General features: G+C 38.7%; 1 protein-coding gene across 4 annotated transcripts in view; it reads left to right on the top strand.

The window, feature by feature from the left end:
• Nucleotides 1–22,833, top strand: part of LOC124722008 (GDP-fucose protein O-fucosyltransferase 2-like) — a 97,686-nt gene extending 74,853 nt beyond the window's left edge. For 2 of the 4 annotated variants that reach the window (XM_047247184.1, XM_047247183.1), the window contains 4 exons: nt 2,314–2,506; nt 11,499–11,676; nt 18,488–18,617; nt 22,505–22,833. In XM_047247184.1, coding sequence (XP_047103140.1) covers nt 2,314–2,506; nt 11,499–11,676; nt 18,488–18,617; nt 22,505–22,658 — 655 coding nt within the window. In that variant the 3' untranslated portion in view covers nt 22,659–22,833. Of the gene's footprint in view, nt 1–2,313; nt 2,507–11,498; nt 11,776–18,487; nt 18,618–22,504 lie in introns of all 4 variants that reach the window. The other 2 variants (XM_047247182.1, XM_047247181.1) reach the window with 1 other exon arrangement.
• Nucleotides 22,834–27,387: the final 4,554 nt, after the last annotated feature.

The following is a 27,387-nucleotide window of genomic DNA, read 5'->3' as shown; positions in this document are numbered from 1 at the left end:
TTTCCACAATTGGTAAACGGTCCATTTTAACACGGGTAATGTATCATGAAGCAAATACTGTCCACACTGGTGAAATGTTACGTGATACGACGTACTTATACATTTGTGACTATTACAGCGCCATCTATCACAAAGCGAAAAAAGTGGTCGAACTAAAACATTCATATTTCCTTACATTCTACACGAATATGTAATTAAAAATGGGGGTTCCTGTTTTAAAAAAAGCAGTTGATATCTGTTTGACCTATGGCAGCACCATCTAGTGGCCCAACCATAGCACCATCTGGTTTCCCCCTTCAAGCTAGACGAGTTTTGTTCTTTGTAGTTTTTTCGTTTGATGGTTATTTCGTGAACTATTTGGCCCAGTCACTGTCAATGGACCACCCTGTATAAATGACCTTGTGCAGCATTGTCTGACACACTTATTTCAAGTGGTAAGGGAAGTTTTATAAACAGTGTGACAGTAGGCTCCCCTCTTTCACCAATAGCGGCTGCCCAATTCATGGAAGCTCTCGAAAAGATGGCACTGCTCTCCACTCCCCTGCATCCTAAATGTTGATTCTGCTGTGTGGATGACACATTTTTCATTTGTGCACACAGAGGAAATGAACTTCACTGTTTTCATCAACATCCAAACCAACAATATAACAAAATACATTTCATGATGATGGAAATCGAAAAAGACGGCGTGCGACCATGTCATGATGTTGAGGTCTATTGGAAGCGTGACGGGAAACTCGGACATAGTGTGTTTAGGAAGCCAAATATCTGAATGCCATGTCTCATGACCACTCAAAATAAAAGAACTTGGTGATTTATGCATTGACAGTGAGAGCACATGGAATCAGTGATACCGAAATCCTGGAGGGAACTTCACAAGTTATGAAACATTTGCAGTGCAAATGGCTATAGTGAGGATACCACAAAGAAATCTATGGCAACAAGGGACAAAACTGATATTAGTAAGACAGAACCACCATAACAAATTGCCCATCTACTGTATATAAAAGGTGTTATTAATAGAGTGGGAAAATTTCTACATAGGGGAGGAGGATGAAGCCAATTTAATACAGCAACAACAAAACAAGAAACACTCATGGTTCCACTAAAGACTGTAGGCAAAGTTCGTATACCAGCTCAGACGTAATTTTGAACTGGTCCATATTGGGGAGATGGAGTGCCCTAACAACACTCATACTGGGGCACATGAGCGATACGCATGGTGTGGTCACCATACTAAATAGACAGTGGCATAAAATGCAGACAAGTGTGGTGGGTCTGTGCAATGTCTGTACATATTTCAGCCAGGTAGCCAGTTATTACTAATGGAAAAATCAAGCAGGTTGTTGAAATATCTGAGTGGCAGTGAGGAGGGCTAGAAACTATCACTGTCTTGGTTCCCATTAATTGCAGGCCGGTGGGCCAAATGTTATAGATGAGTTATCACACCATGTGATGTAAATACTGTACTGCAGGCAACGTGAATCACTGACAGGTCACTATGTAAGCAACAGCATGTAACAAAGGTAACCATCACTTGATTCACAGATGACAATCAATTAAAATCAACATTCCCAGGAATAGTATTTGATATCCTTCCCCCATTAACCCTTCAGCCACCAAAAAATAGCATTGCCATTACAATCATCCATTTGCAAATAATAAATATGAAGCAGCAAATCGTAGTCACAAGTAGTCAGCTTGATGAAGGGTGCAGCCAAAATGTTAGTAGTTTTATCAGATATGATATGGTCACACACACCCAGAAGGATTTCACTGAAATGGGCCCACCGGCAAAAGCATCTGTTCAGTATGTGACTCCTATAGTTAATGATTTCATGGCTTTCATACGTGCATAACTGCAGTAGCATTCCATTCTATTTGTGATGCAGTGTTAGTACAGTGTACCACATTCACAAAAACAACATATTTGATGTAAATGCATGGGGCAACAAAGTAAATTAGGATATCGTCACAAAGAAACCACAGGCAGTAACTGATAACTTTTTGGGTGCAGCTGGATGTGTTTCTTGAACTTTATATTTTATGGGTGTTATACATTGTCACAGATGCTATATGATGTTGCTAGTCATATTAAAACTACCAGTGAGTGCTCCTGGATTACAATAAAACTAATGGCGTTGCCATAATTTCTGTTACAATGTGAAGTTCATTGTCATTCCTGTGTCATCCACTACTGTGCTTAGGAGCATCTATGACACTAACACTGTGAAGATGAATGTGGTTAGTATTCATATTGTGTGTGTTTTACATGCCTTAAAAATTCAATTCACAGGAAAATTTTTGTTTCAGAGCAGTCATGATTGATCATGCAGAAATTGCTCTGCATGATGCATTTGGTGATAAAGTATACTGGGAAGTGAGGAGGAGTATGAGATTTGCATTGCCACTTGTTGAGATAGCAACAGAATTCAGGAAAGATTTTCTTGACTCTGATGATGACACTGATGGTACAGTAAGGCCAAGGGACTGGCAGATGGAAAAGGTGATATAAAAATTAATCATATATAATAGACTTCAAATGCTTTTAATTCCATAGTCTTAACAAGAAATCTTTTTTTAACTCCATTTATTTAGTTATTGTCAATAGTGTATTTGTAGTGGACTCATGCAATAAATTCTTTTTTGTACCCCACAAGTGCAGAGAATAGTTGTGTGGAACTTGATATGGTCTTTCACCTTTTTAAAGACAATGCTGTGCTCACATACTCGGATGAAGTTATTTACCAACTGTGATTGTGAATATAGTGAGCACTGTATTCCACTTGATGAAGAAACCCTTTAAGAATTGCTTTAAGTAGCACTGGAACAAAGCTTGAAACTCTTTAGCACAGCAGAGATATTGTCATAGTAAATTTTTTGTGCACTTCAGTAAAACAAGTCTCTCAGCTCATGGCCGGAAGTGTATAAGGCCAAGATTAGAACATCACAGGGTCCCAGGTTCGATTCCCAGCTTGGTCAGGGGTTTTCCCCACCAGGGAACTGGGTATTTGTATTGTCCTCATCATCATTCGGGAGTGGCGAGATTGGAACTGGACAGATGGGGAAATTTTATGGGTGCTGATGGCCTTGATGTTGAGCACATCATCATCAAGATTAGAACAAAGTCTTTATCAGATTTGCAGCAGTTCTAAGCAGATGAAGTAGTTTGTAAATTAAAATGTATTTCTAACCAAGAAGGTCTAAGAAGCAGCTTCAGTGCTATCTGCAATTGTCACATTAATTTATACACTGTTCCTTAGGTCTTTAAAAAAATTTGTAATTGTCTCAATATTATAAAACGGATAGTTGCTACTCACCATATACCGGAGATGCTGAGTCGCAGATAGGCACAACAAAAAGACTGTCAGAAAGTCAGCTATCGGACAGCAAGTGTTGAAAATAGACAACATAGAAACATGCATGCGCACACACACACACACACACACACACACACACATATGACCACAGTCTCTGGCAGCTGAAGCAAGACTTCAACCAGCAGTGCGTGATGGGAGAGGCAGCCAAGTGTTGGGGGTAAGAAGGAGACTGGGGTGGGTAGGGGGACATTAATGTGCTGCTTGTGGGAGCATACAGGGATGAGGTGGAGAGAGGGTAGGGCAGCTAGGTGTAGTCAGGAGGTTAGGCGGAGGGTGGGGGTGGGTGGGGTCAGGTAGGGGAAAAGAAGATAAGTAAAAAGACTTGAGGGTGCATTGGTGGAATAGAGGGCTGTGTAGTGCTGGAATGGGAACAGGTAAGGGGCTAGATGTATAAGGACAATGACTAATTAAAGTTGAGACCAGGAGGGTTACGAGAATGTCAGATATATTGCAGAGAGAGTTCCCACCTGAGCAGTTCGAGACAAGCTGGTGTTGGTGGGAAGGATCCAGATGGCACAGGTTGTGAAGCAGTCATTGAAATGAAGAACATCATGTTGGGCAGTGCACTCAGCAACGGAGTGGTCCAGCCGTTTCTTGGCCACAGTTTGTTAGTGTCCATTCATGTGGACAGACAGCTTGTTGATTGTCACACCCAGCACAGCAGTTGCAGCTTAGCCGATAGGTCACATGACTGGTTTCACAGGTAGCCCTGGCTTTGCTGGGATGGGTGATGCTTGTGGCTGGACTGGAGTAGTTAGTGGTGGGAGGATGTACAGGATAGGTCTTGCATCTAGGTCTATTACAGGGATATGAGCCATGAGGCAAGGGGTTGGGAGGAGGGGTTGTGTAGAGATGGATGAGCATATTGTTTAGGTTCAGTGGGCGGCGGAATAACGCTGTGGGTGGGGTGGGGAGGACAGTGGGTAGGGCATATCTCATTTCAGGGCACAATGAGAGGTAGTCAAAACCATGGTGGACAATTTAATTCAGTTCCTACAGTCCTGGGTGGCGTTTAGCCATGAGAGGAATGCTCCTCTGTGGCTGGGGCAATGGGACTTAAGGAGCCGGTGGGTGACTGGAAAGATAAGGCACAGGAGATCTGTTTTTGTACAATATTGGGAGGGTAATTACAGTTTATGGAGGTCTCAGTGAGATCTTCGGTATATTTCGAGATGGACTGCTCGCCACTACATATGTGACGGCCATGGCTAGCAGGGCTGTATGGAAAGGACTTCTTCGTATAAATTGGGTGGCAGCTGTTGAAGTGGGGATATAGCTGGTTGTTGGTAGGTTTGATATGGACCGAGTTGCTGACGTAACCATCTTTGAGGTGGAGGTTAACATCAAGGAAGGTGGCTTTTTGGGTTGAGTATGACCACGTGAAGTAAATGGAGAAGAAGGTGTCGAGGTTCTGGCTGAATGTGGATAGGGTGTCCTGAGCCTCAACCCACGCCAGGAATATGTCATCAGCGAATCAGAACCAGCTGAGGGTTTGGAATTCAAGGTGTTTAAGACGGAATCCTTTAGATGGCCCATGAATAGGTTGGCATAGGATGGTGCCATGTGGGTGCCCATAGCCATACCCCAGTTTTGTTTGTAGGTAATGCCTTCAAAGGGCAACAGCCTTGCCGCAGTGGATACACTAGTTCCCGTCAGATCACCGAAGCTAAGTGCTGTCGGCCGTGGCCAGCATTTGGATGGGTGACCATCCAGGCTGCCATGCACTGTCGCCATTTTTCGGGGTGCACTCAGCCTCGTGATGCCAAATGAGGAGCTACTCAACCGAATAGTAGTGGCTTCAGTCAAAGAAAACCATCATAACAACTAGGAGAGCGGTGTGCTGACCACATGCCCCTCCTATCCGCGTCCTCATCTGAGGATGACACGGCGGTCGAATGGTCCCGATGGGCCACTTGTGGCCTGAATACAAAGTGCAATGCCTTCAAAGGAGAAGTAATTGTGGATGTGAGGATATAGTTGGTCATGGTGACTAGAAGGAGGTTGTTGGTCTGGAATCCATTGACCTTGGGAAAGATAGTGTTCAATAGCAGTAAGGACATGGACATTAGGGGTGATAGTGTTAAAGGAGGTTGCATCAATAGTGACGAGAAGGGTACCACGTGGTAAAGGAACAGGAACTGTGGAGTGTCAGAGGAAATGGTTTCTATGTTTTGTATAGGAGGGTAGATTGTGGGTAATAGGCTGAAGGTGTTGGTCTATGAGAGCAGGGATTCTCTATGTGGGAGCACTGTAACCCGCCACACTGGGGCATCCTGGGAAGTTGAGTTTATGGACTTTGGGAAGCATGTAGAAGATTGGAGTGTGGGGAGTGGTAGGGGTGAGGAGAGAGATGGATTCCAGGGAGAGGTTCTGGGATGGGCCTAGGGAATTGAGGAGAGACTGAAGATCCTGCTGGATATCTGGAATGGAATCACTGTTTGACAGTTTGTAGGTGGATGGATCTGATAGCTGGCTGAGTCCTTCTGCCAGGTAAACCTTCTGGTTCAAAATATCAGTTGTGAAGCCTCTGTCAACAGATAGGATTATAAGGTCAGGATCAGTTTTTAGGTGGTGGATTGTGGTTCTTTCTGCAGATGTAAGGTTAGTTCGCATGTTGAGGAATTTGGGGACTGATGGTGAGTCAGGGTTCAAGGTTAAGAAATTTTGGAAAGTTAACAGGGGGTGGTTTAGGGGCAGTGGGAGTGGATCGTGGTTGGATAAGGAGCAGACTGAGTCAGGTTCAACACCGGTCTTTGGTTGAGTGTGATCAGTAGGCGTGGTGGTGAAAAAGTTTTTCCACTGTAGGGACCGGCAGGAGGAGAGGAGGTCTTAAATAAGTCCTACATGATTGAAGTTTGGAGTGGGGCAAAAGGTGAGGCCTTTGGAAAGGACTGATACTTCTACAGGGCTAAGGCTTTTGCAGGAAACATTAATTACTGAGTTTTGGGTCTGTTTATTAGTCAGATAAGTGTGTGTAAAGTACATGACAATGAGGGTGAAGTAACGGACATACGCCACTCTGACTCAGTCGTGGGATAACTAAAGAATATTTGTAATATAGTATAGAATTACAAGAGCACCTGTAAAGAATATTATAGTTAATAATTTGCGCTAAGCATTTAATATGAGGAGTGCCTTTGTAAATACTAAATGAGTAAATAAATAAATCGTAACTGACTGGAAATATATTTGCTAATCCCAAAACAATTTCTGCTCTCCCTGAAAAAGTAAATAAGTTGACCAAACTATTTAAATAATTTCTTACAGCAATTAAGAAGTAATAAAAATTGTATTATTTCAAACAGAAAATATGACTCCAAACTAACGAATTGAGTTCCAAATGCAACATTCAGGTTGTATGAGCTTAAAGAACACTCATTAAAAAAAAATTGCATAATAACTCCAGATTTTACATTACTTATATCGGCTTCATTTTCTGCACATGTTCATAAGTATTTCTCTCACCAAATGCAAAATAATAGACTATCCCATTTGATGATGAACTGTAAGGGAAACAAGCAAAAATGTACAAATTATGCCCTTGCTTGACACAAGCCTTTCTAATATGGCTCTCGAAAGAACAACGGCGGCTTACAGAATGCCACCTCTTAAACCATCCTTTGTACAGAACTTGTTCAGCATATTTGCCAAACAAGTACAATGACTTACAATATTAGTAGTCTTTTCTTTCCATTTTGTGTGTTATTTTTATATTCTGCAGCTGTTGCCTGTCTTGTTACATATCCTGACATCTTGTGTCACTATAGATGGGATAGTTTTTCCAAATCCCATTAGAATGCGTCACCAGCTTTATTTTCTAAGGGTATATTGTATGAAAATGAAAAGAAAATATATTTGCTTCAATATTTGTTCTTATCTGTCACTCCACCTTCTTTGGCATTCTTCTGTCTGGTGCAGAAAATAATTCTGTGTGATGTACATGTTTTTTTTACACTTGATCAGCATTCAAATATAACCAGCTTAGAGCTACAACAAAACAAACACTCAAGGTAGACAGATGTGAAATGACCTTTACCAACCCCCAAACTGAACTGCAACATTACGTATGTTCAAGGGCTATTACATTTTCTATTCATTTATGATGTAGCTAATGATGTATTGGCTAGTGTGACTTTGAAATTTAATAAAAATTTGTGACAGTAGTCCTTGGGTTGCTAGTCTAGTGGTGTTTACTAAAGCAAAAGTTGTGCCGGTAAGACCATTTAAAAACCTAATTACAACCATTTGACAAGTGGTAGGAATAAAAATAACACAAATTAAATTACTTTGTGTCTTCTGGCCTAAAAAGTTAAATTACAAATTGTATCCTATTGTGTGAAGTTTGAAAATACTACTGTGGTGCAAGAGATATTAACCTACTTGGAAAGTACAAATTGAATACTTAGCAAGTAAACTTAACAACTTAGGATTTCCAATGTGTATTTTGTCAGGTGCCACAAACGTAGACACCAGAAAGATAGTCTATCACTACTTTGAGTCAGTTGTTCATTACGGAATAATCTGGGAAAATTCAGCAAATGTCGTGAGCTTCCTAGTATTAAAAAAGAAAATAATTAAGAACAAGTGTGTTGCCGAAAAACGTGTATCATGTTGACCACTATTAAAAATTTAAGAATACTATCTGTTCCCTCTCTTTAAATATATAAAGTGGTGATATTCTTATGTAAAAATCAGCATACACTTGACACTTTCCATTTTGACCACAACTGTAGAATGTGCCACAGACAGAATGTGCCACAGACAGAATGTGCCACAGACAGAATGTGCCACAGACAGAATTTTAAACTCTTGACTCACCACTTAAAACCCTATGCTTTCATGCCAGAGTATATGAGGTTAAAAATTTACAGTAAAATGAAAGGCAGTAATATATTTAACATGGATATGGTTTCACTGAAAAAGAGTATACTTTACTCTGGAAAAGTGTTGTTATACTGTTCAGGAATTCATTGAGAACAGTTTCACAGTTTGAAGAAGGAACTAACACATTTTATGTTTTGTATACTGGAAGCTATAGAATGTATTTTTGTAGCAGTATCTCAGAAATGTATATAAAATAATGCAAACTTTAGTATTTCTTTTAAAAATATTTCTTATTGTAAATCTTGACATGTCTCCCGTACGTCAAATCGGATGATTTGAAAAGTGTCTGTAACAAGGTGAATAAACGAAATTTCACTGCTATCTGGAAATTGCTATTGGATGAAAATATCAAAGGTTCATTCTGATGTTACCTCTCTCCCTCTCTCGGCTATACTTTCCAGAGCTATTTATTTTGCCTTCAGTCTGCCATTTAGCTAGGATTTTAATAGCACATTTGAACATTGACAAAGTTGACAATTTTACATTCTGCGTGATTGAGTTGGTGAATGTGAGTGAAAATGGGAGAGAGTGATTGTAATTTTAAATCATTTATAATGTGTGCATTTTTAGTTTTACCTCTTTCAACCACATTCATCTCAGACTATTCTAGCAAGGGTGCTAATAAACCCACTGTTGAGTATTCTAAATCAACAAACACACACTTTCACCTACATTTGTAAACTGGCATACTGAAGCTATAAGTCACAACTTGAGATTGTAACACTTGGTTGGTAATATTTTGCTTATGTTAAGCAAAAGTCTGGATTTGAGTTCCCTTTCCCGCAGACAGATTTAATATATCTGAAAAGTTTTGTTCTGGAGACACCAACTTGACTGTTGAAACCTATGATGATGACAAAGAATGAAAAAATTCACAATTTTTGTCACTTTTAAGTCTATCAGGAAAGAGTTCTTTGAGTTGTTGGAAATGCAGATGATAAACGGGTATTCATTGGACAAATATATTATACTAGATCTGACATGTGATTACATTTTCACGCAATTTGGGTGCATAGATCCTGAGAAATCAGTACCCAGAACAACCAACTCTGGCTGTAATAACGGCCTTGATACGCCTGGGCAATGAGTCAAACAGAGCTTGAGTGTCGTGTACAGGTACAGCTGCCCATGCAGCTTCAACACTATACCACAGTTCATCAAGATTAGTGACTGGCGTATTGTGATGAGCCACTTTCTCGGCCACCATTGACCATACATTTTCAATTGGTGAGAGATCTGGAGAATGTGCTGGCCAGGGCAGCAGTCGAACATTTTCTGTATCCAGAAAGGCCCGTACAGGACCTGCAACATGTGATCGTGCATTATCCTGCTGAAATGTAGGGTTTCACAGGGATCAAATGAAGGGTAGAGCCACGGGTCGTAACACATCTGAAATGTAACGTCCACTGTTCGAAGTGCCGTCAATGCGAACAAGAGGTGACAGAGACGTGTAACCAATGGCAACCCATACCATCACACCAGGTGATACGCCGGTATGGGGATGACTACTACATGCTTCCAATGTGCGTTCACCTCTATGTCGCCAAACACGCGTGCGACCATCATGATGCTGTAAACAGTACCTAGATTCATCTGAAAAAATGACGTTTTGCCATTTGTGCACCCAGGTTCGTCGTTGAGTACACCATCGCAGGCGCTCCTGTCCGTGATGCAGCGTCAAGGGTAACCACAGCCACGGTCTCCGAGCTGATAGTCCATGCTGCTGCAAACATTGTCGAACTCCAGAATGAGTCGTGCTTTGGTAGCTCAAGTGGTAGAGCACTTGTCCGTGAAAGGCAAAGGTCCCGAGTTCGAATCTCGGTCGGGCACACAGTTTTAATCTGCCAGGAAGTTTCATATCAGCGCACACTCCGCTGCAGAGTGAAAATCTCATTCTGGAAACATCCCCCAGGCTGTGGCTAAGCCATGTATCCGCAATATCCTTTCTTTCAGGAGTGCTAGTTCTGCAAGGTTCGCAGGAGAGCTTCTGTAAAGTTTGGAAGGTAGGAGATGAGGTACTGGCAGAAGTAAAACTGTGAGTACCGGCTGTGAGTCGTGCTTCGGTAGCTCAGATGGTAGAGCACTTGTCCGCGACAGGCAAAGGTCCCGAGTTCGAGTCTTGGTCGGGCACACAGTTTTAATCTGCCAGGAAGTTTCATATCAGCGCACACTCCGCTGCAGAGTGAAAACCTCATTCTGGAAACATCCCCAGGCTGTGGCTAAGCCATGTCTCCGCAATATCCTTTCTTTCAGGAGTGCTAGTTCTGCAAGGTTCGCAGGAGAGCTTCTGTAAAGTTTGGAAGGTAGGAGACGAGGTACTGGCAGAAGTAAAGCTGTGAGTACCGGCCGTGGGTCGTGCTTCGGTAGCTCAGATGGTAGAGCACTTGTCCGTGAAAGGCAAAGGTCCCGAGTTCGAGTCTCGGTCGGGCACACAGTTTTAATCTGCCAGGAAGTTTCACTGTCGAACTGTTCGTGCAGATGGTTGTTGTCTTGCAAATGTCCCCAACTGTTGACTCAGGGATCGAGACATAGCTGCATGATCCGTTACAGCCATGCGGATAAGATGCCTGTCATCTCGACTGCTAGTGATACGAGTCCGTTGGTATCCAGCAGGGCGTTCTGTATTACCCTCCTGAACCAACCGATTCCATATTCTGCTAACAGTCATTGGATCTCGACCAACGCGAGCAGCAATGTCGCGATACGATAAACCGCAATCGCAATAGGCTACAATCCGACCTTTATCAAAATCAGAAACATTATGGTATGCATTTCTCCTCCTTACATGCGGCATCACAACGACGTTTAACGAAGAAACGCCGGTCAACTGCTGTTTGTGTATGAGACATCGGTTGGAAACTTTTCTCATGTCAGCATGTTGTAGGTGTCACCACTGGCGCCAACCTTGTGTGAATGCTCTGAAATGCTAATCATTTGCATATCACAACATCTTGTTCCTGTCGGTTAAATTTCGTGTCTGTAGCACATCATCTTCGTGGTGTAGCAGTTTTAATGGCCAGTAGTGTATTTGAAAAACAGTATCGTGGCTTGTGATATCAAAAGAGGTACATGGGATGATGACAGTGTTTTTCACCAGTGCACATAGTGCATAATTTCTCTGGACAACACCCTTTTTGAATAAGAAGGTAATCATGAAAGATTTTATATTAATAAAGATTAACTGAAATACAAGAAGCAGATTTACATGTGTTACTTTGTACATACTTCACACAGGGATTTTCTGAAGCACATGGTGGACCATACCTGTGTGTACATCTGAGGAGAAAAGATTTTGTCTGGGCAAGAGCAAAAGATGTACCCAGCATCAAGGGAGCAGCCCAACAGATCTCCGAGTTGTTAAAGAATTTGGAGTTGGACACAGTATTTATCGCAACAGATGCTCCAAAAGAAGGTATATCTGTGCAAATAGTGGAATATTTGATTCTGCAGTGTTCTACCTTTAATAGCTCTATGTCTGTTACATCAGGCTATGAAGACATTCTTGTATCAGGTAAACAGAGAACTAGATTAGCTTTTACCCTTATTGTTACTGTTACTTTCTCTATGAATGGTTAACTTATATAAAGCACCTGTTTCATTAGTAATATATAGGGACAGGAAAATATTGAACACAAAACAAAGAAAAAAAATCTGCAGTTTTTAGCAACATAATGCAAAGTCAGTGCTGTTTATGAAATATCAGAAAATTTGGTATTTTTCCCTATTCCAGTGTAAAAATATCATAAATTTGAGGGCAACAGAAACTGATATTACTAAGCGATAGTTGCTGAATGCTGTAATTGGATTTTGAACTTTTTGCTCAGCACTCAGAATTGTTCTTATCATAAAATGACACTTGATGTCCCTCTTAAAGAACTGTGACTCTAGATGTAATGCTAAACAAAAGTACCTCCCATCAGTGTTTTGACTGGTTTGATGTGGCCCGCCACTAATTCCTCTCCTGTGCCAACCTTATCAATTCAGAATAGCCCAACTTATCCTGTGCAGCTCTCTCTGGTACCATGGAACTTATTACTTGATGCCTTAACAGATGACCTGTCATCCTGTACCTTCTTCTTGTCAGTGTTGCCTGTATACTTCTTTCCTCACTGATTCTGCAGAGAACTCCTCATTACTTACCTTATCAGTCCACCTAATTTTGAACATTCTTCTGTAGCACCACATCTCAAATGCTTCCCTTCTCTGCTGTTCTGATTTTCCCACAATTCACGTCTCACTGCCATACAGCGCTGTGCTCCAGACATAACATTCTCAGAAATTTCTTCCTCAAATTATGATCTGTGTTTGATACTAGTAGACTTCTCGTGGCCAGTAATGCCCTTTTTGCCAGTGCTAGTCTGCTTTTTATTTCCTCCTTGCTTTGTCTATCATGAGTTATTGTACCAAAAACAAAAAAAAAGACTCATTTCTGAGAGAGCTGTAATTTGGTGCGGCAATTAAACTGCGTATTTTCATTTATGCAAATATGAATGTGAATAGTGCCAAGTACAGCACTTTAGCTGTGCAAACACGTAAATCAATGTGTCATCTGAATCATTTATCAACAGAACTTAGACCCAAGTCTGCACAACAGATCATGCTGTCACCACAGACTTCATTCACAAAACCGTAAAAGTAATATTGAATAAATATTGTATAGTCTCAGCACTCAAGTTTTACCACCTCACACATGTTTGCATGACATCATGTGTCCCATGCTCTGATTGGTTAATTGAGCAGATGTCGTATTGATTCATGTGTTTTTGAAGATATAGTGCCATTTTTGATGATTTTTGTATTTATACTTGGGGACTACAAAAAAAAATACAGTTTAACTGATGCACCACATTAAAGAACTCCACAAAACACTTTGTGTTTGGTATGATTTGTTGTACAGAAAATTGAGAAATCTTATGTTACTGGATTTAGCTGCATTCAAAGTTAAAAGTGCGTATTGCTTCATTGTTGTGGAAAATTGGATTTTGATGATGAAATCAGAAAGATTTTGAAAAATATTAATGGATGAATACTCGGACAAGGTGAAGGAAACAATCGAACACACTGGGTTGCACTTTCAGACTAGGCCAATAAATCTTTTGACCATGGATCTGTGTTCACAGTGTTAGGGTCCAATATCCTCCCACCCTGGAATATTTTTTATATTTTGTCACATTTTTTGTAACTTTATTGATCTGCATTACCGCAGAATGTGTGTTATATTACAGCAGCTATCGTTGATTTGGCCGTGTCCAGCATGTTAGAGTAATCTTTACCCAGTGATAATGCTCTCTGAAAGTGTGATTGTTGCTCTGTGGCATGCGCTAGGTGTAGCACTGCAGTAGCATGTGGACAGTTGGGGGAGCCATTGGTTGGCCGCCTTCACTAAATGTGCTCAATTAAGTGGTGTGGTTTTGAATTATGTGTTCAGGCTAATTATTTGTGCTGTGTTCTCACATTATTAAGCATGACAGTGGCGAGTGAGCAGTTGCAGTATCCAGTCAACACAGGTTGACCATGCTCGCAATTGCTTTCAGACTGATTATGCAAACTGCATTCTTTTTGTCTTAAAGTTTCAATGTGAAGTTATTAGCAGTGTATTGTGGCATATGGGACATTGCTAAAACTGAGTGAAATTAAGCAGGTTTTAAATGAATGATAACTTGAGTAATAAATCATACAGTCAGTGATATGCTAATAAATGTTATCAACTCAACCCTCCATTGCAAATAATTTTTTACTTTCCTTACTATAGTTGAACCTTCCATTGTCTGCTTCCTAAAAATAAGAAGTTATATAATTAGATCTTTGGAGTAATAAGGAGGGAAGCAGCATCAATCATGAAACACCAACTGGGCGTGTTATAACCAGCCTATGTTCTTGTTTCAACCATGGAATGATAGTGAACACTATTAATGCTGACATGGAAAAGAGTTTGTTATATGTACCTAGAACTGCTAGTGTAAGCTGTCTAAGATATTCTCTTCATAATTTACTGGAAAAGCAACTTTCCCTGCCAGAAGCATATGTGGATATTGCCAAATTTCGGGTGTTATGCTAAAGCCTGTTTGTCTTCCTTATTCAAATTTAGACTCTAGGCGCCTGAGAAGTGTTGACGGATCATCAGCATAATGTCTCAGGAGAGTACTTTGAAGAAATGACGTTTTTATGAAAAACTTTTAAGTGCATGGTTGCGAAGTTATTTTTTCTTTAATGAAATAGGTGTAATATGTTGGACATGTATGATTTCTGTTTTCAATAATGTTAACAAATGTGATCTGTGATGTCAATAAGTTTATTGTAATTAATGGACATATCATCATTTTTATCATAACACCGAAGAAACAATGAAATAAGACAAAAATAAGGAACTTATGGTACTTTAAAAATAAGCTCTCAGTAACTAATAACAAAATTAGCAAACAATAAGGTCAAAATTGGCAGAAAATAAGGCCAATGTTGGCAGAAAATGCCAAAAATTTGCAGAAAGTAACATCAAAATTGGTAGAAAATAACACCCAAATTAGCAAACGATAACCCAGAAATTGTAAAACAATGACAAAATTTTGTCATGAAATAAAACTTATCATTTCCTGTCCTTAGAAATATACAAGATGCATCTGAAAAGTTTGGTGAATGGTCTCAAAAAATAAAGGCCCTCAAAGCAATCACAATTAGCTCATCATCTTCCGCATTTCCCTCGGATGGAAATTCATGAAGGATCTAGCCGTTGCTGTTGAAAAAGGTGATCAATATCATTTTAATGTTTCATTTTGTCAGCCAGCTTTTTTTGGGAGGCAGGGAAAATGAAGAAAACCATTCTATTGTCTGTTGCTTGTTCTCTGGATTGTTTTGGTAGCACCATGTCTCATCTCCTGTAATGATGTGGATACCCAACAACATGACCATGGTACTTGGAACAATTCCACAAAAAGTGTTTGCTGACAGTTTCCAACAGCTTTATAACTGGTGTCAGAAGTGTGATGTAGCTAATGGTGAGTACTTTGAATGACAGTAAAGGTATTTTGTTTGTGACTCTTGTTTCCTGTCTTTTCTGAGACCAAACTCAGATGCATGTTGTATATCATGTAGTCAGATTGCTGAAGAAGTCACACAGTTTTTAAGTAGTATTTCATTGTGAACAATGCTAGCAGTGAGACATGTGATTTATATTAGACAGAGCCACAATTTTTTAATGTGTGCAATAGGATCGAAAACATGGTAATACTCTTCATTACCCCTCTGAAATTTCTTGACTCGTGCGCCCTCCTTTAAGGCCCCAGACACATGATTGTCACTTGATACTGCCTCAAGTGAATATACAGAATATGATACGTATAAGTAGCTTCCCTAATTTTTATGTCGACAGTTGCTGTGAGTGGCTCAGTGTTATCACACTACAACAGTACACTATTCATTATTAAACAATTATTTTTTATATGAAAGCAGGCTTCAAATGTTTCTCAAATGTATTACTAACTTTTTTCCGAATTTCCACTGCAGATGCATCTGCTCTTAATGCCCTATATTTTATTTGTTGTGGCATAGTGTACATAATAATGCATTTCAACACGTCCAGTTTAATATTGTACATCTTTTGCAACAAATCATTAAAAGCATCAATAAAAATACAAATAACAGTAATAAACTTAATAAATAATTTTGAATTTAACATAGGTTACTCAATTGAGAAAACCAATTCATGACCGGTTACAATTATTTATGAAGATAATGTCTGCACCATTTGCATTGTTTTGTTTATTCAAAACCACCACTACTTTTGACCTGTTGTGGTGTTAAATAGACAGAAAAGTGTAACTGGTGTGGACATTTTCTTCAAAACCATTACCACAGTTCCTGAATCGTTTAATCACAAAGTAACACTATTTGGTCTTTTTGTTGTCTGTTCAAAGCATTTAAGTGTAAATTCAGATATGTTGCTGTAGAAACTGAAGTTAAGAATGTAACAGTGGCTGGTTTAAATCATATTTAGTACTTAGAGTCCTGAGCTACTTTATGCGAATCTGTATAGAGAAAGTTGATAGTTTTTCCATATTTGAAGCAGTTGTTACTGTTAGAAAGTTTTTAGTGTAGTAGTAACCGTGACATTAATGAAAAATATAGATTTTGTAATATAAATTAATGTGTATTAGATTGATCTTGAATTGACATATGACTTCACAAGGTGACTTTTTTTATATCACCATTTTTGAAAACTGAAAAAAATTGGTCAAGGGTACATGAAAATAATTTTTCAGAAACCAGTATAATTACATTATACAAAAATACTTAATGTAATGAATTACATATTATCAACTGATAGTGCAACTTATTGTAAGAAGATGAAATGATAACATAACCAAAGTACTGTTATCATATTTGGTGATACCTTATGATACAATTATCAGCTCTGTATTATATATTTTGAAGCATAGTAATGTGCACAGACTCATTACACTGTTAGCTTGCATCTTTGTTCTACACTTTTTCAGTGAGCTTCCTGTGTCTCTTAGAGCACTCTGTTCATTATTTTTTTTTTTCCCCTACTTCAGTCTCAGTTATTACAAGGAAATGATTTCAAGTTAATAGTCTACAAGAGTTTGACTGATGAAGATAAGACAAAAATAATATCTCGTGATTTTGAGGATTTTCTCTTTGATTTCTTAGAACATGATTCTCTCTCAAATACCGCAGTGTTTGGCACACAGTCAGTGGTTGTCCAGTTTTCTCACAGACAACATGGCGCAAAATTCTTGCTCTTCTGTTGAAGTCATCCATGTTCTTCATGCATGATTTCTAGGGGAATAATGCCATTGCTTGTACCTGAAGGTGTTTGATGACATCCCTCTTCTTCTTATGTACCACAGAAAGTCACATATGAAAATAAAACTACTAATTTTGTACTGAAAGCACTTCCAATGAAAATATGAAAAAAAAGTACTGAGAATTTCATTATAAACATTCTTTTCTGCAATGTCAGAAATTTTTTCTTAAACATAATCCATATTTTGTATGCAACATGATCTTCTGAAAATTCAGTCTATCTTCAAACTCAGGAAGTGACTTGTGAGCTGTTTTGTCATCAGTAAAATAGTCTGACCATGTTGACGCAACGAAGTGCATAAGGACTGAAACATGCCATGGTGTAGACCCACAAAAAACAGAAGTACTTTCCCAGCATGCCCACACCATCTAGCGACCAATGCTGTAACTAGAGTCGCTACTGAAAACCCAATTATGTGGGAAGCATTAAAAAAACTTCACAGCACTGCAGAGAAATGTTAAGGAAGCACACATTTAAAATTACAGGTGGTGGACACTGAGGCAAGCCAGTTGCACCTGTATTTTTACTAGGGGGATGGCCTTAAAATGTTATCCAAAATGCTACTGAAATTTCTGGCACAGTTCCAATAATGCAGACAAGAGAATGAATTTGTTTACCATGCTTTCATGTCTGTTCCTTGTGAAAGACCTTTCATCAAATGTAAAAGTCAGGCAAGTCATGTTTGCGAATGGCAGTATTATAGTCAGTCCCAATTGATGTACACATATAGCAACAGCATAGATGATAAAATATTTTTATGATAATTGTAGTTCATCCCTTAATCTTTAAAGAATGTATGTATGCACAGTAAAGGGGTAAACCAGTTATTAATGTAATATGTGAACAGACATTAAAACTTTTGGATTTTCATAAATTTAGGAATTTTATTTTGAATGGAGAAAAAGCTTATTCTGGAGTTCTTAACTTGCTAGCATCAGCACTTTTTGTTACAGTATTCTTAGCAAAGAACTCTTGAAAAGAATGAAAACGTTCTTTTTGAAAGTAAGCAATAAGAATAGTATTGCCGTATAATCATACTATAGATACTTTGTATTGATTTTCAAGAGAAACAAGCAGGCTCAGAAATATTTCTCCTTTACAACTCCTGTGCCATAGATAATTTTGTTTAGCTTCTTGGTTCTATTTGAGACTAACATATTGTCATTATTAAGTAAAAATTATTTTCACTATTTATATCCTTGCTTTTAAATGGACACCATGCACCCTACTATGTTATAAAGATGAAGAGGGTTAAATAGGTTGTAAACACAACAGAACAAAATCTGGTACCTTTGAGGGATTATTAAATGCTCTTTGCAATTTTCTATTGCAGTTACAATGTTAGTTTTATTGCATTTTACACAAATCTTTTAGTATTCATATGTTTTTGTTTCTTTTGCAGAGTTTAAAGAACTGAAATCATTTCTGAGGGGATACAACGTGTTAAGATACAAAGCCCCAGCTAAAGTGAAAGAGAAGTACAAAGATGGAGGTGTTGCAATTATAGAGCAAATAATTTGCTCACATGCAAGGTAGTATAGAATTACAACTGTAGTTTCCTTGCACAGAATTTATATTCCCTTTTGAGCACATATGCTGCAAAACAAAACAAATCAAATCATTTTTGGTGGCAGCATATGAGAGGCAGTCATCTTTCAGCATAAGTTTTATATAATCATCTATGTATTTGCTACTGCTATATTTGTTTGCTTTTGTTACGTGTGTGAGAAAAAGAAACAATGTCCTTACTGTAAATATTTGTTATTGTAACAAGTGTCAGGTAAATCATGCAGAATGTTTGAGACTGTTTCAAATCTCTGTCTGCTTTCTCTGATTTTTTTCTTCAATTTTCTTACGTAACTCCAACTGTTAATGAGTTCATAATGCAGATTGGTGGCTCTGTAAGTAAGCGTTATACTAAAAATGCCTGACACTTGATACCCAGTTGACCCAAAGATTTTTTCCTGGGAGTCATATCTGACAGTGTTTTGTTTTGGTGAAACAAAACTAGCTATGTAAGTCATCTCCAAGTTCAGAGAAAGCAAGGACACGCCACCACCATTACGACCACGTCTACAAATTACTTTGATGTTCAAACCAGCTTTATTTTGAGGACAAGCATACTTTTGAATCCAGAGAGGAGCTTCTCTGAACAAAGTAAAGTATTTAGTTTTACAGTTTCTGCAATGAACACATCCACAGTCATTCAGTATAAAATGTTTACTGCTCCAACTCAAAAAGTGACTGGAAAAATAGTGTCATTACCACTTTTAACAGATGTAAATTTGCTCTCAAAGAGAGAAAATTTATGTTAAAATGTTTCATTTTCTTTGAAGCTGCAAATAATCACAAGCTAAGAATAACACATTCTCTGCAATCAATCACAGAAATACAGTAGTTCACTGTTCAGAAAGAAGTGACAGCATTCAGACTTTTCCATAGACATTGTGTCACATGGAAAACTAGTCAAAATTTGAATCCAGACTGAGGTAATCATATGCTGTCTAGTGTATGGTGTGCAATTTGATATAATACTCAAAATTTTCTGTCATGAATGAAAGTATCAAAATCAGTGTGAAAGTCAGTTGTCACGATTGATTATGTAATGACAGTATACATAAACACAATCTGTGGGAAATTAGCTGGAAAGCTATGGCCAGGAAACTTCAGATACCAGTAGCACTGGAAGTTACAGGACCAAGAAGGTGCTGCATACTTCAGATACGTGGAGATAGATTTGAGGGAAGCAGAACAACAGAAGAGCAATTATCAGCAAAGAACTGCAAGAGAAACTTTATTCACTGACTTCATTATACATCTAAAACTCTCAAACTTTACAACATATGTTTTGTTCTATTCTTACAACCAGTTTCATTGTAAAGAATATCTTATGAATTTGCTGAACATTATTTGTGTTTCTTGGTTATACTCAATTACTGAACTATTTTGTGAGGTGGGGATACCCAACCCATATTTCATGTCTTGTCAGCACTGCAATGTTACCTCAGTAAAATATGGTGCTTGGATGTTTCATTTGTACAACAATTAGAGTGCTATAAGTTTTGCTAAATAGTATGCCCTCCAGTGATGTTCTCATGCCCCATGTATTGGCTTATAGGAACAGATGACATGTGATATCCTCTTTTTAAAATTACAGCATATGGCTACAAACACAGTAATTCGCAGTTGAATTGGAGGTAGCTGTTGCATTGGAAGAAAGGGAGGGAGGATGTGGGGAGGGGTGGAATATATATGAGAGAGAGAGAGACAGAGAGAGAGAGAGAGAGAGAGAGAGAGTTAGTACCTTGTGCTACTCATCAATATGACAGTCAAGTGTACAATGAGAAATATCAGCACATTTGTGCAGGATCACACTTTTAGACATATTACTGATGTGAAGACACTGGCTTTTCACATGCCACCATGTCAGGGTGTACTGTGAGTACTTTGATTTGGGCAAAATCTTCAGTAGTTGTCCAGTAGTTAATTGCTGAGAGAAGAGTCATAACATGCAGAAACACCACCTTGCTATGGATTGCAGAAGCAATCTCTCCACCAGTGTTCACCACATGTTGCAAGACACAGAGATAAATATGGTCAAAAGAAAACTGCTGTTGAAGGCTTGAAGTATATTACAAAGGTCATGTGGACTGATAAGCTGCCGAATACATTGGTATATGCGAGTGGCAGGGAATAAGAACATCAGAAAACAAATGAAGTATAACACCTGCTTGCCAGTACAGCATTGTTTAACTAGGTGGTGGGAGGTATTCTTGTGTGGTAGGTGTTAACATGAGATAAAATTGGACACTTGATACATGCCACCCATTTTCCTTAACGAGCAAAAAATACTGGGACTTGTAGGCATGTCATCTGAATGCAGTGTTCATTTGGAGCTCCCTGCAAATAATCAATATCATGAGGACTCCTGATGTACTGTTTACCATTGAGCAAGATGAGCACCTTAACACAATTCTGAACAATGACAGTGAGTTTTAGATGGTGTTTAAACTGTCGTGGATCCTCAACATTACTAGGTAGTCGATTGTAATAAAATGGCTCACTACGATCGCTCATATTGTATTCCTATCATTGTTTCTTCACTCTGTTTATATTTTGTTGCTTCTATACTGTTTTCTTCCATGCTGGTCACTTCTGTATAAAATCTGCCATTTTTCCTTATTGCTAGTATGTGTAATTACTCTAGTTCTTTTGCATTCATTGTTGCTTTTCACTTAAGTTCAATTTTTCCAACTCACTGTAAATTGTTATCTTTCCTTTCATACCTTGAAGACTGGGCAAAGGATTCAGTTCAACTGGCTGATACTGTGTGTTTTCACATTTATTCTGAACTTTATGTGCTACATTCTACTGCACCTACCATTTGAAAGAGGGGTCTTTTTCTATGGAATACTACAAAGAAACATAGACTTACAACAGTGATCATTTTTTTCTGTATTGATCAAAATTTGTTTTCACAGCAACAATTTTTTTTGTGTCATTTCCTAAATAGGCCAGATGTTGATACTAAAAATAAAACTGTTTGCAAAGGTAGTTCTTTCTATTGATAATTACTTAGTTACAAATGCCTTAGTTTGAAAATTTTTGAAGGTTTTTGGGAAAACAAAATTCCTGTTTCACATTCTTCACAATAATACTCATATCTTTTCTTGCCACTTTCCCAGAGCTTACCTTGGTTCGTTCTGCACAAATCTTGCCTCTCCTGAAAGGCCATTTTGACCTTCCTGTAGTCAGAATAAATTTAAGAAAATGTCTACCACCGAGTCTGTTTACAGGTGAACTGTCTTGAGTGGAAGTTGATGTAACAAGGCCTCCTTCGTGTATAACAGCCACTGCCAATTCAGTAACAAATTCAATGAGATGCTTGATAGTGGGCCTCGACTTTTTGCGTAAAACATACAAATTTTTTCTTGAAACTGAGGAAAAAAAACTTTCTTATGCCACTTTACTTGCTTCCTCCCAAAATGGTGGTAGCTCATTAGCTAGTTGTAATCCACACCAGTGTTGTTTGCATTATAATCCAAAATACATGCAAGTTTCATCTTTTCTGTCATTCCCAAGTTTGTTCTGACATCGACGTTGGATGCAGTCGTTTTGTGTTTTGTTATCAAAAGAAGTACATTCCTAGTTAATTTCCATTTTGCAAACAGCAAATTGTATTGCCTATGAAATGAAAGTGAATTTTTTTTTAATATAAGTATCATAGAGTACTTTTATACAGACAAAGCTGAGAAACAGCCGACATTGGTCTTATGTTGCTTGTCTCATTGGAGCTATGTCACTCGTCTCCAAAATGTTGAAATTCTTATGGTTACTGTGTATCAAAAATAAATGTAAAAAATGTTTATTTTTCTTCCTTGCATATATAAAGTCAAAATACCTTTCTCTGTAATTGCAGGTACTTTATTGGATCATATGAGTCAACATTTTCATTTCGTATCCAGGAAGAGCGTGAAATAATGGGGTTTCCTACTGAAGCAACATACAATAGATTGTGTGGAGATGGAGTGAGGAACTGCTCAAAGCCTGCTCAGTGGAGAGTGGTATTTTAATAAATAAACATGCTGTTATTAATTCAGTTTGTACAAAACAATCCTGGTTGAGATAAATGACCAGTGATAAGTTTCTTCTGTGGAATGTAAGATGACCAATAATTTAATACATTTCAAATAGTTGTACATGATGCTGTTAATCTGTTTCTGCAATAAATTTCCACATTACATTGTACAGAGTTTGTGTTTCTTGTATGTATGCGAAGCCAACCAAACATCGCAGTTTTTTACTGAAGATACTGGTTTTCATCCCTGTTTGCCTTTCAGCTTTTTTAATTTGTGTAACTGGAATGTCTATCATGATGCTGATATGTAAAAGTATGTAGTGTTCTACATCTACATAAAAGCCACCAGCCCTACAGCACTTGTTCCACATGTTTATGGACTGCTTGGCTACCCCTGCCAGTATGCATTCAGCAACTGCAGTATTATCACACACACTATGGCCTGGTTGCTCACTTCTGCTGCCAATGTTCATGGTGGATGGCACCTTATTACCATTGCTAGTCATTCCCTTTCCTGTTCTACGCACAGATCAAGTTAGGGAAAGGCCTTCATAGGAGCTCTAATTTATCTTACCTTGTCTTTGCCAGATGTAAGCTGGTGGCACTTTGTCGCAATTGCTGGTTCCTCAATAGTGTTTTGTGAAAAGAATGTCACTTTCCCTCAAGGGATCCCCATTAGAGTTCATGGAGCATTTTTGTAATTCTTTTCTGTTGATCAAACCAACTGGTAACAAACCTAGCAGCATGTCTCTGAAGTACTTCAATGCATTCTTCTAAACCAACCTGGTGGGGATACTGAACACTCGAACAGCACTAAATTACTGTTAACGTAAGTGTTCTATACATTCTCTCTCTCTCTCTCTCTCTCTCTCTCTCTCTCTCTCTCTCTCTCATTCGTTTTTAAGTGAGAAACATTTTCCGAGAATTCTCCCAGGAAGTTACCAGTTCGGCCCTACAAATACTCTACTTGAATACTACAGAATTATTTTTCCAGCTCACCTGAATTAGCGTACATTTTTCTAAATTTAGAGCAAGCTGCCATTACTCACACCAAATAAAAATTCATATTGTAGCCTCCCACAGTCACTCAACAGCAACACTTTCCCATACACTACAGTGTCATCAGCACATCAGCAAACAGTTGTGGATTGCTGCTTACCCTATTCATCAGATCAGTTATGCATATAGAGAACAAGCGGTCCTATTACATTTCCCGGGGCATTTGTTATGATAGCCATGCCTCCGATGAATAGTTGCCATCCAGGACACTGTACTAGGTTCTTTAACGTCTTCAAGCCCCTCACACACTTCAGAACCTATTCTGTGTGCTTGGACCTTAGTTAACAGTCTGCAGTGGAGCACTGTGTGAAACGTTTTCTGGAAAGCAAGAAATATGGAATCTGCTTGTTGAACCTCATCAGTGATTCACAGGATATCCTGCAAGAAAAGGGCAGGCTGAGTTCCACACAAGCAATGCCTTCTGTGTCCATTCTGATTTGTGGATAGTTCTGTCGTGGGCAAATCTATTATATCAGACCTTAGAATAGTCTCAAGAATTGTGCAGCAGACAGACATTAAGAATATTGGTCCGTAATTCTGCAGGTCCATTCTTTTACACTTCTTATATATGAGGCACCTGTGCATTTTTCTGGGACTTGGCGCAGCCGAGTGATTGGTGATGAATGCCACCTAAGTAAGGGGCCAATGCTGAAGTGTATTCTCTGCAAAACTGAATTGGGATTCAGTCTGTATCTGGCAACTTATTTGCTTTCAACTCTTTCAGTTGCCTTCAATGTCAGGGATGCCTATTTTTATATACGTCATACAGGAGTCTCTGCAACAGACAAACAATAATATGTCTTTACGATTCTCCTGTGTGAATATTTTTTAAAAGATAAATTTAAAACTTCGGCTTTCCTTTTGCTGTCTTCTGTTGCAAGATCAAACTCGTTGATGAGTGACTGAATAGAAGTATTTGATCAGTTTCGTGAAACAATACAGTCTCCTGAAACTTTTAACACCGAAGCACACAGTTACGCAGAATGCCTCTCATTCAGCATCTACCACTAGAGTTGCTTAGCATCTATGTGATGCTTGGTATGTGAACCTGGACCAAAATGCGCTATTGTTCTTTGTATCTGCTCTATTTCGCTACCAATCCTACTGGGTACAAATCCCAGGCCAATCAACAGTATTCGAGTAATGGTCAGACATTGTAAACTACCGTATTTACTCGAATCTAAGCCGCCCCTGAAAAATGAGACTGGAAATCAAGGAAAAAAAATTTTCTTGAATCTAAGCCGCACCTGAAATTTGAGACTCGAAATTCAAGGGGAGAGAAAAGTTTTAGGCCGCACCTCCAAATCGAAACAAAGTTGGTCCATTGTAATGTGAGACACAATTTAGGTCGAATGAATGACGATACAGCTACAGTAGTTTGGTTCGAGTCGTAAGCTTAGCAGTTAAGCTTTACCAGGTAGCCATTGCTATGCGTCAGGTGCTCTGTCCGTATTTATATGGGTACCCTTCCTTTTTCACGTGCCTCGTCTGGTTTGAATTGATTGCTTATTTTTCTTTGATCTGATATGTACTATTCTCTTTGTTATAGGTGTTTACGTCACTCTTAGCTGAAAATGCATTACTGTACTGTGTCGTGCATTGTTTGTTGCATTCTTATCATGAGTGTTTACGGCCTGACGGCGCTCGCGGCATGGCTTGCTTTTGTGCGCGCTACCGCCGCTTACAATTTTAAAAAAGAGAGAGGAATCATCTCATTAGCGAAACAATGGCAAGAGACTTATTTGTTGTTACTTACACTGCTGCTTTCTTTGATAATGATCAAGAAGAACCAAATAATAGACTGCATATGATAGCTGTTCTGAATGAGAGCGTAGCGAAAATTTTTCTCCGTTTGAAAATCTTTGCAGACACCTCTTTACTACATTACATTCTGCACAGAAATTAGTCATCTTAGATTTAAAAATCTAGTCAATTGTCGTGCTTCATTTCTGACTATCACTATTAGGCATAAGAATAATACGAATAGAAACATGACATGATATGTATATTCTTCCGCGTTTGCTGTTGTCTCACTCTAGTTTCGTAATTTATTAGGCAGGTGGGATTTAAATGAGATAGCAGCAAACATGAAAGAATACAAGGCAAAATGTTTATATTCGTATTATTCTTATGGTGAAGTGAATACTGCATGTGATTCACAATTCATAAAAGTTTCTATTAGCAACCATCTCTTCTCACAGGTAGGAAAAAATTCAGAACGTATAGTTGGCAATATTGACAACATCCCAACAGTCTTGCCAGTCGGGTTTTCGTAGTACATTGAAATGCTGCTACATTCGAAGATGAACAATACGGAAACTCGGGGCAGAGAAAAAAGCTCGTCTTACACCTTTCTTTCTTTCTTTCGTGTAGAGCTACATATATTCGACGGCAGAAGTTAGTTGTGGCGGCACCTACCAACATTTTTCAGAACTTCTGTTTACTTTGCACTCGATTCTAAGCCGCAGGCGGTTTTTTGGATTACAAAAAGCAGAAAAAAGTGCGGCTTAGATTCGAGTAAATACGGTACTTCCTTTGTGGATGGACTACACTACCTGATGATTCTTCCAATGAATCTGTGAGGCCTCTGCCTTTTGTGCTATTAGTTTTATATGGTCGTCCAATTTAAATCGCTCTCTATGCATACTTCTAGATATTTTATAGATGCGACTACTTCTAGCGATTATTCTGCAATCATGCTGCCATAGTTGAGATGTCATTCAGGCAATAAGAATATCTCCTGCAGTTTGGAAATGTGCTTGAATTCACTGACTATTCAAAAAAGTAACAAAACAACAACTATTGAATCTCCCTTCTGCAAGTTACGTACAAAATCCTGTCAGCATGCTCCAAAGAGTTTAGGAGCATTTAGATAACAAAATTGGCAAATATCCATCTGGCTTACACACTGGTACCTATAGACCAAACATTTGAATTAAAATACGAAGTGCTAACGAACAGCTTGATCTGACAGTCCTTGGTGGATTTCAAGAAGGCGTATGATTCAGTCAATCGGCATTCACTTTTGTTATCCTCGAAGAACAAGGCCTCAACTTGAAAACACTAAATATCGTCAAACAATAGGAAGTACAGGTTGGAATAACAACATTATTATGAAAAGGATAGGTTCCTACTCACCATAAAGATGACACATTGAGTTACAGACAGACACAACGAAAAGACTGTTTCATATTGGTGAGCTTGTGGCCCAAGCCTTTCAGAAATGAAACATAAATGCAAGCAGGCGCACGCCCCTTTATCCAGAGCGGTCATGTGTGTGACGTGTGCCCGCGAGCGTGCGTGGGTTTTTTTTTCTGAAGGAGGTTTTGTCCAATAGCTCAGTGTGCAACAGTCTTTTCATTGTACCAGTCTGCAACTGAATATGTCATCTTTACAATGAGTAGGAATCTAAATATTATCAAAGAAAGTCACCAACACAACCTCCAAAGTATAGTTCATGGATGAGGTGTAGGAACCTTTTTTGCAGGGCAACAGTCTGTTTTTCCAATAAGAAGTCAGGAGGGAGACATAAGACTTTGAAGACATAAAAGTGATATCATCCAAATTTCTTGCCTAGCTTTCACAGATGATCTGGCAGTACTAGCAGATGATGACAGCAATTAAGCAGATAGAAACTCTCAAGGAATGCACTGAAAGAGTTGACC

This window comes from Schistocerca piceifrons, chromosome X, assembly GCF_021461385.2.
Source record: "Schistocerca piceifrons isolate TAMUIC-IGC-003096 chromosome X, iqSchPice1.1, whole genome shotgun sequence".
Classification (NCBI taxonomy): Eukaryota; Metazoa; Arthropoda; class Insecta; order Orthoptera; family Acrididae; genus Schistocerca; species Schistocerca piceifrons.
The sequence above is the reverse complement of the archived record's forward strand: the minus strand, read 5'-3'. Positions and strand labels throughout refer to the sequence as shown.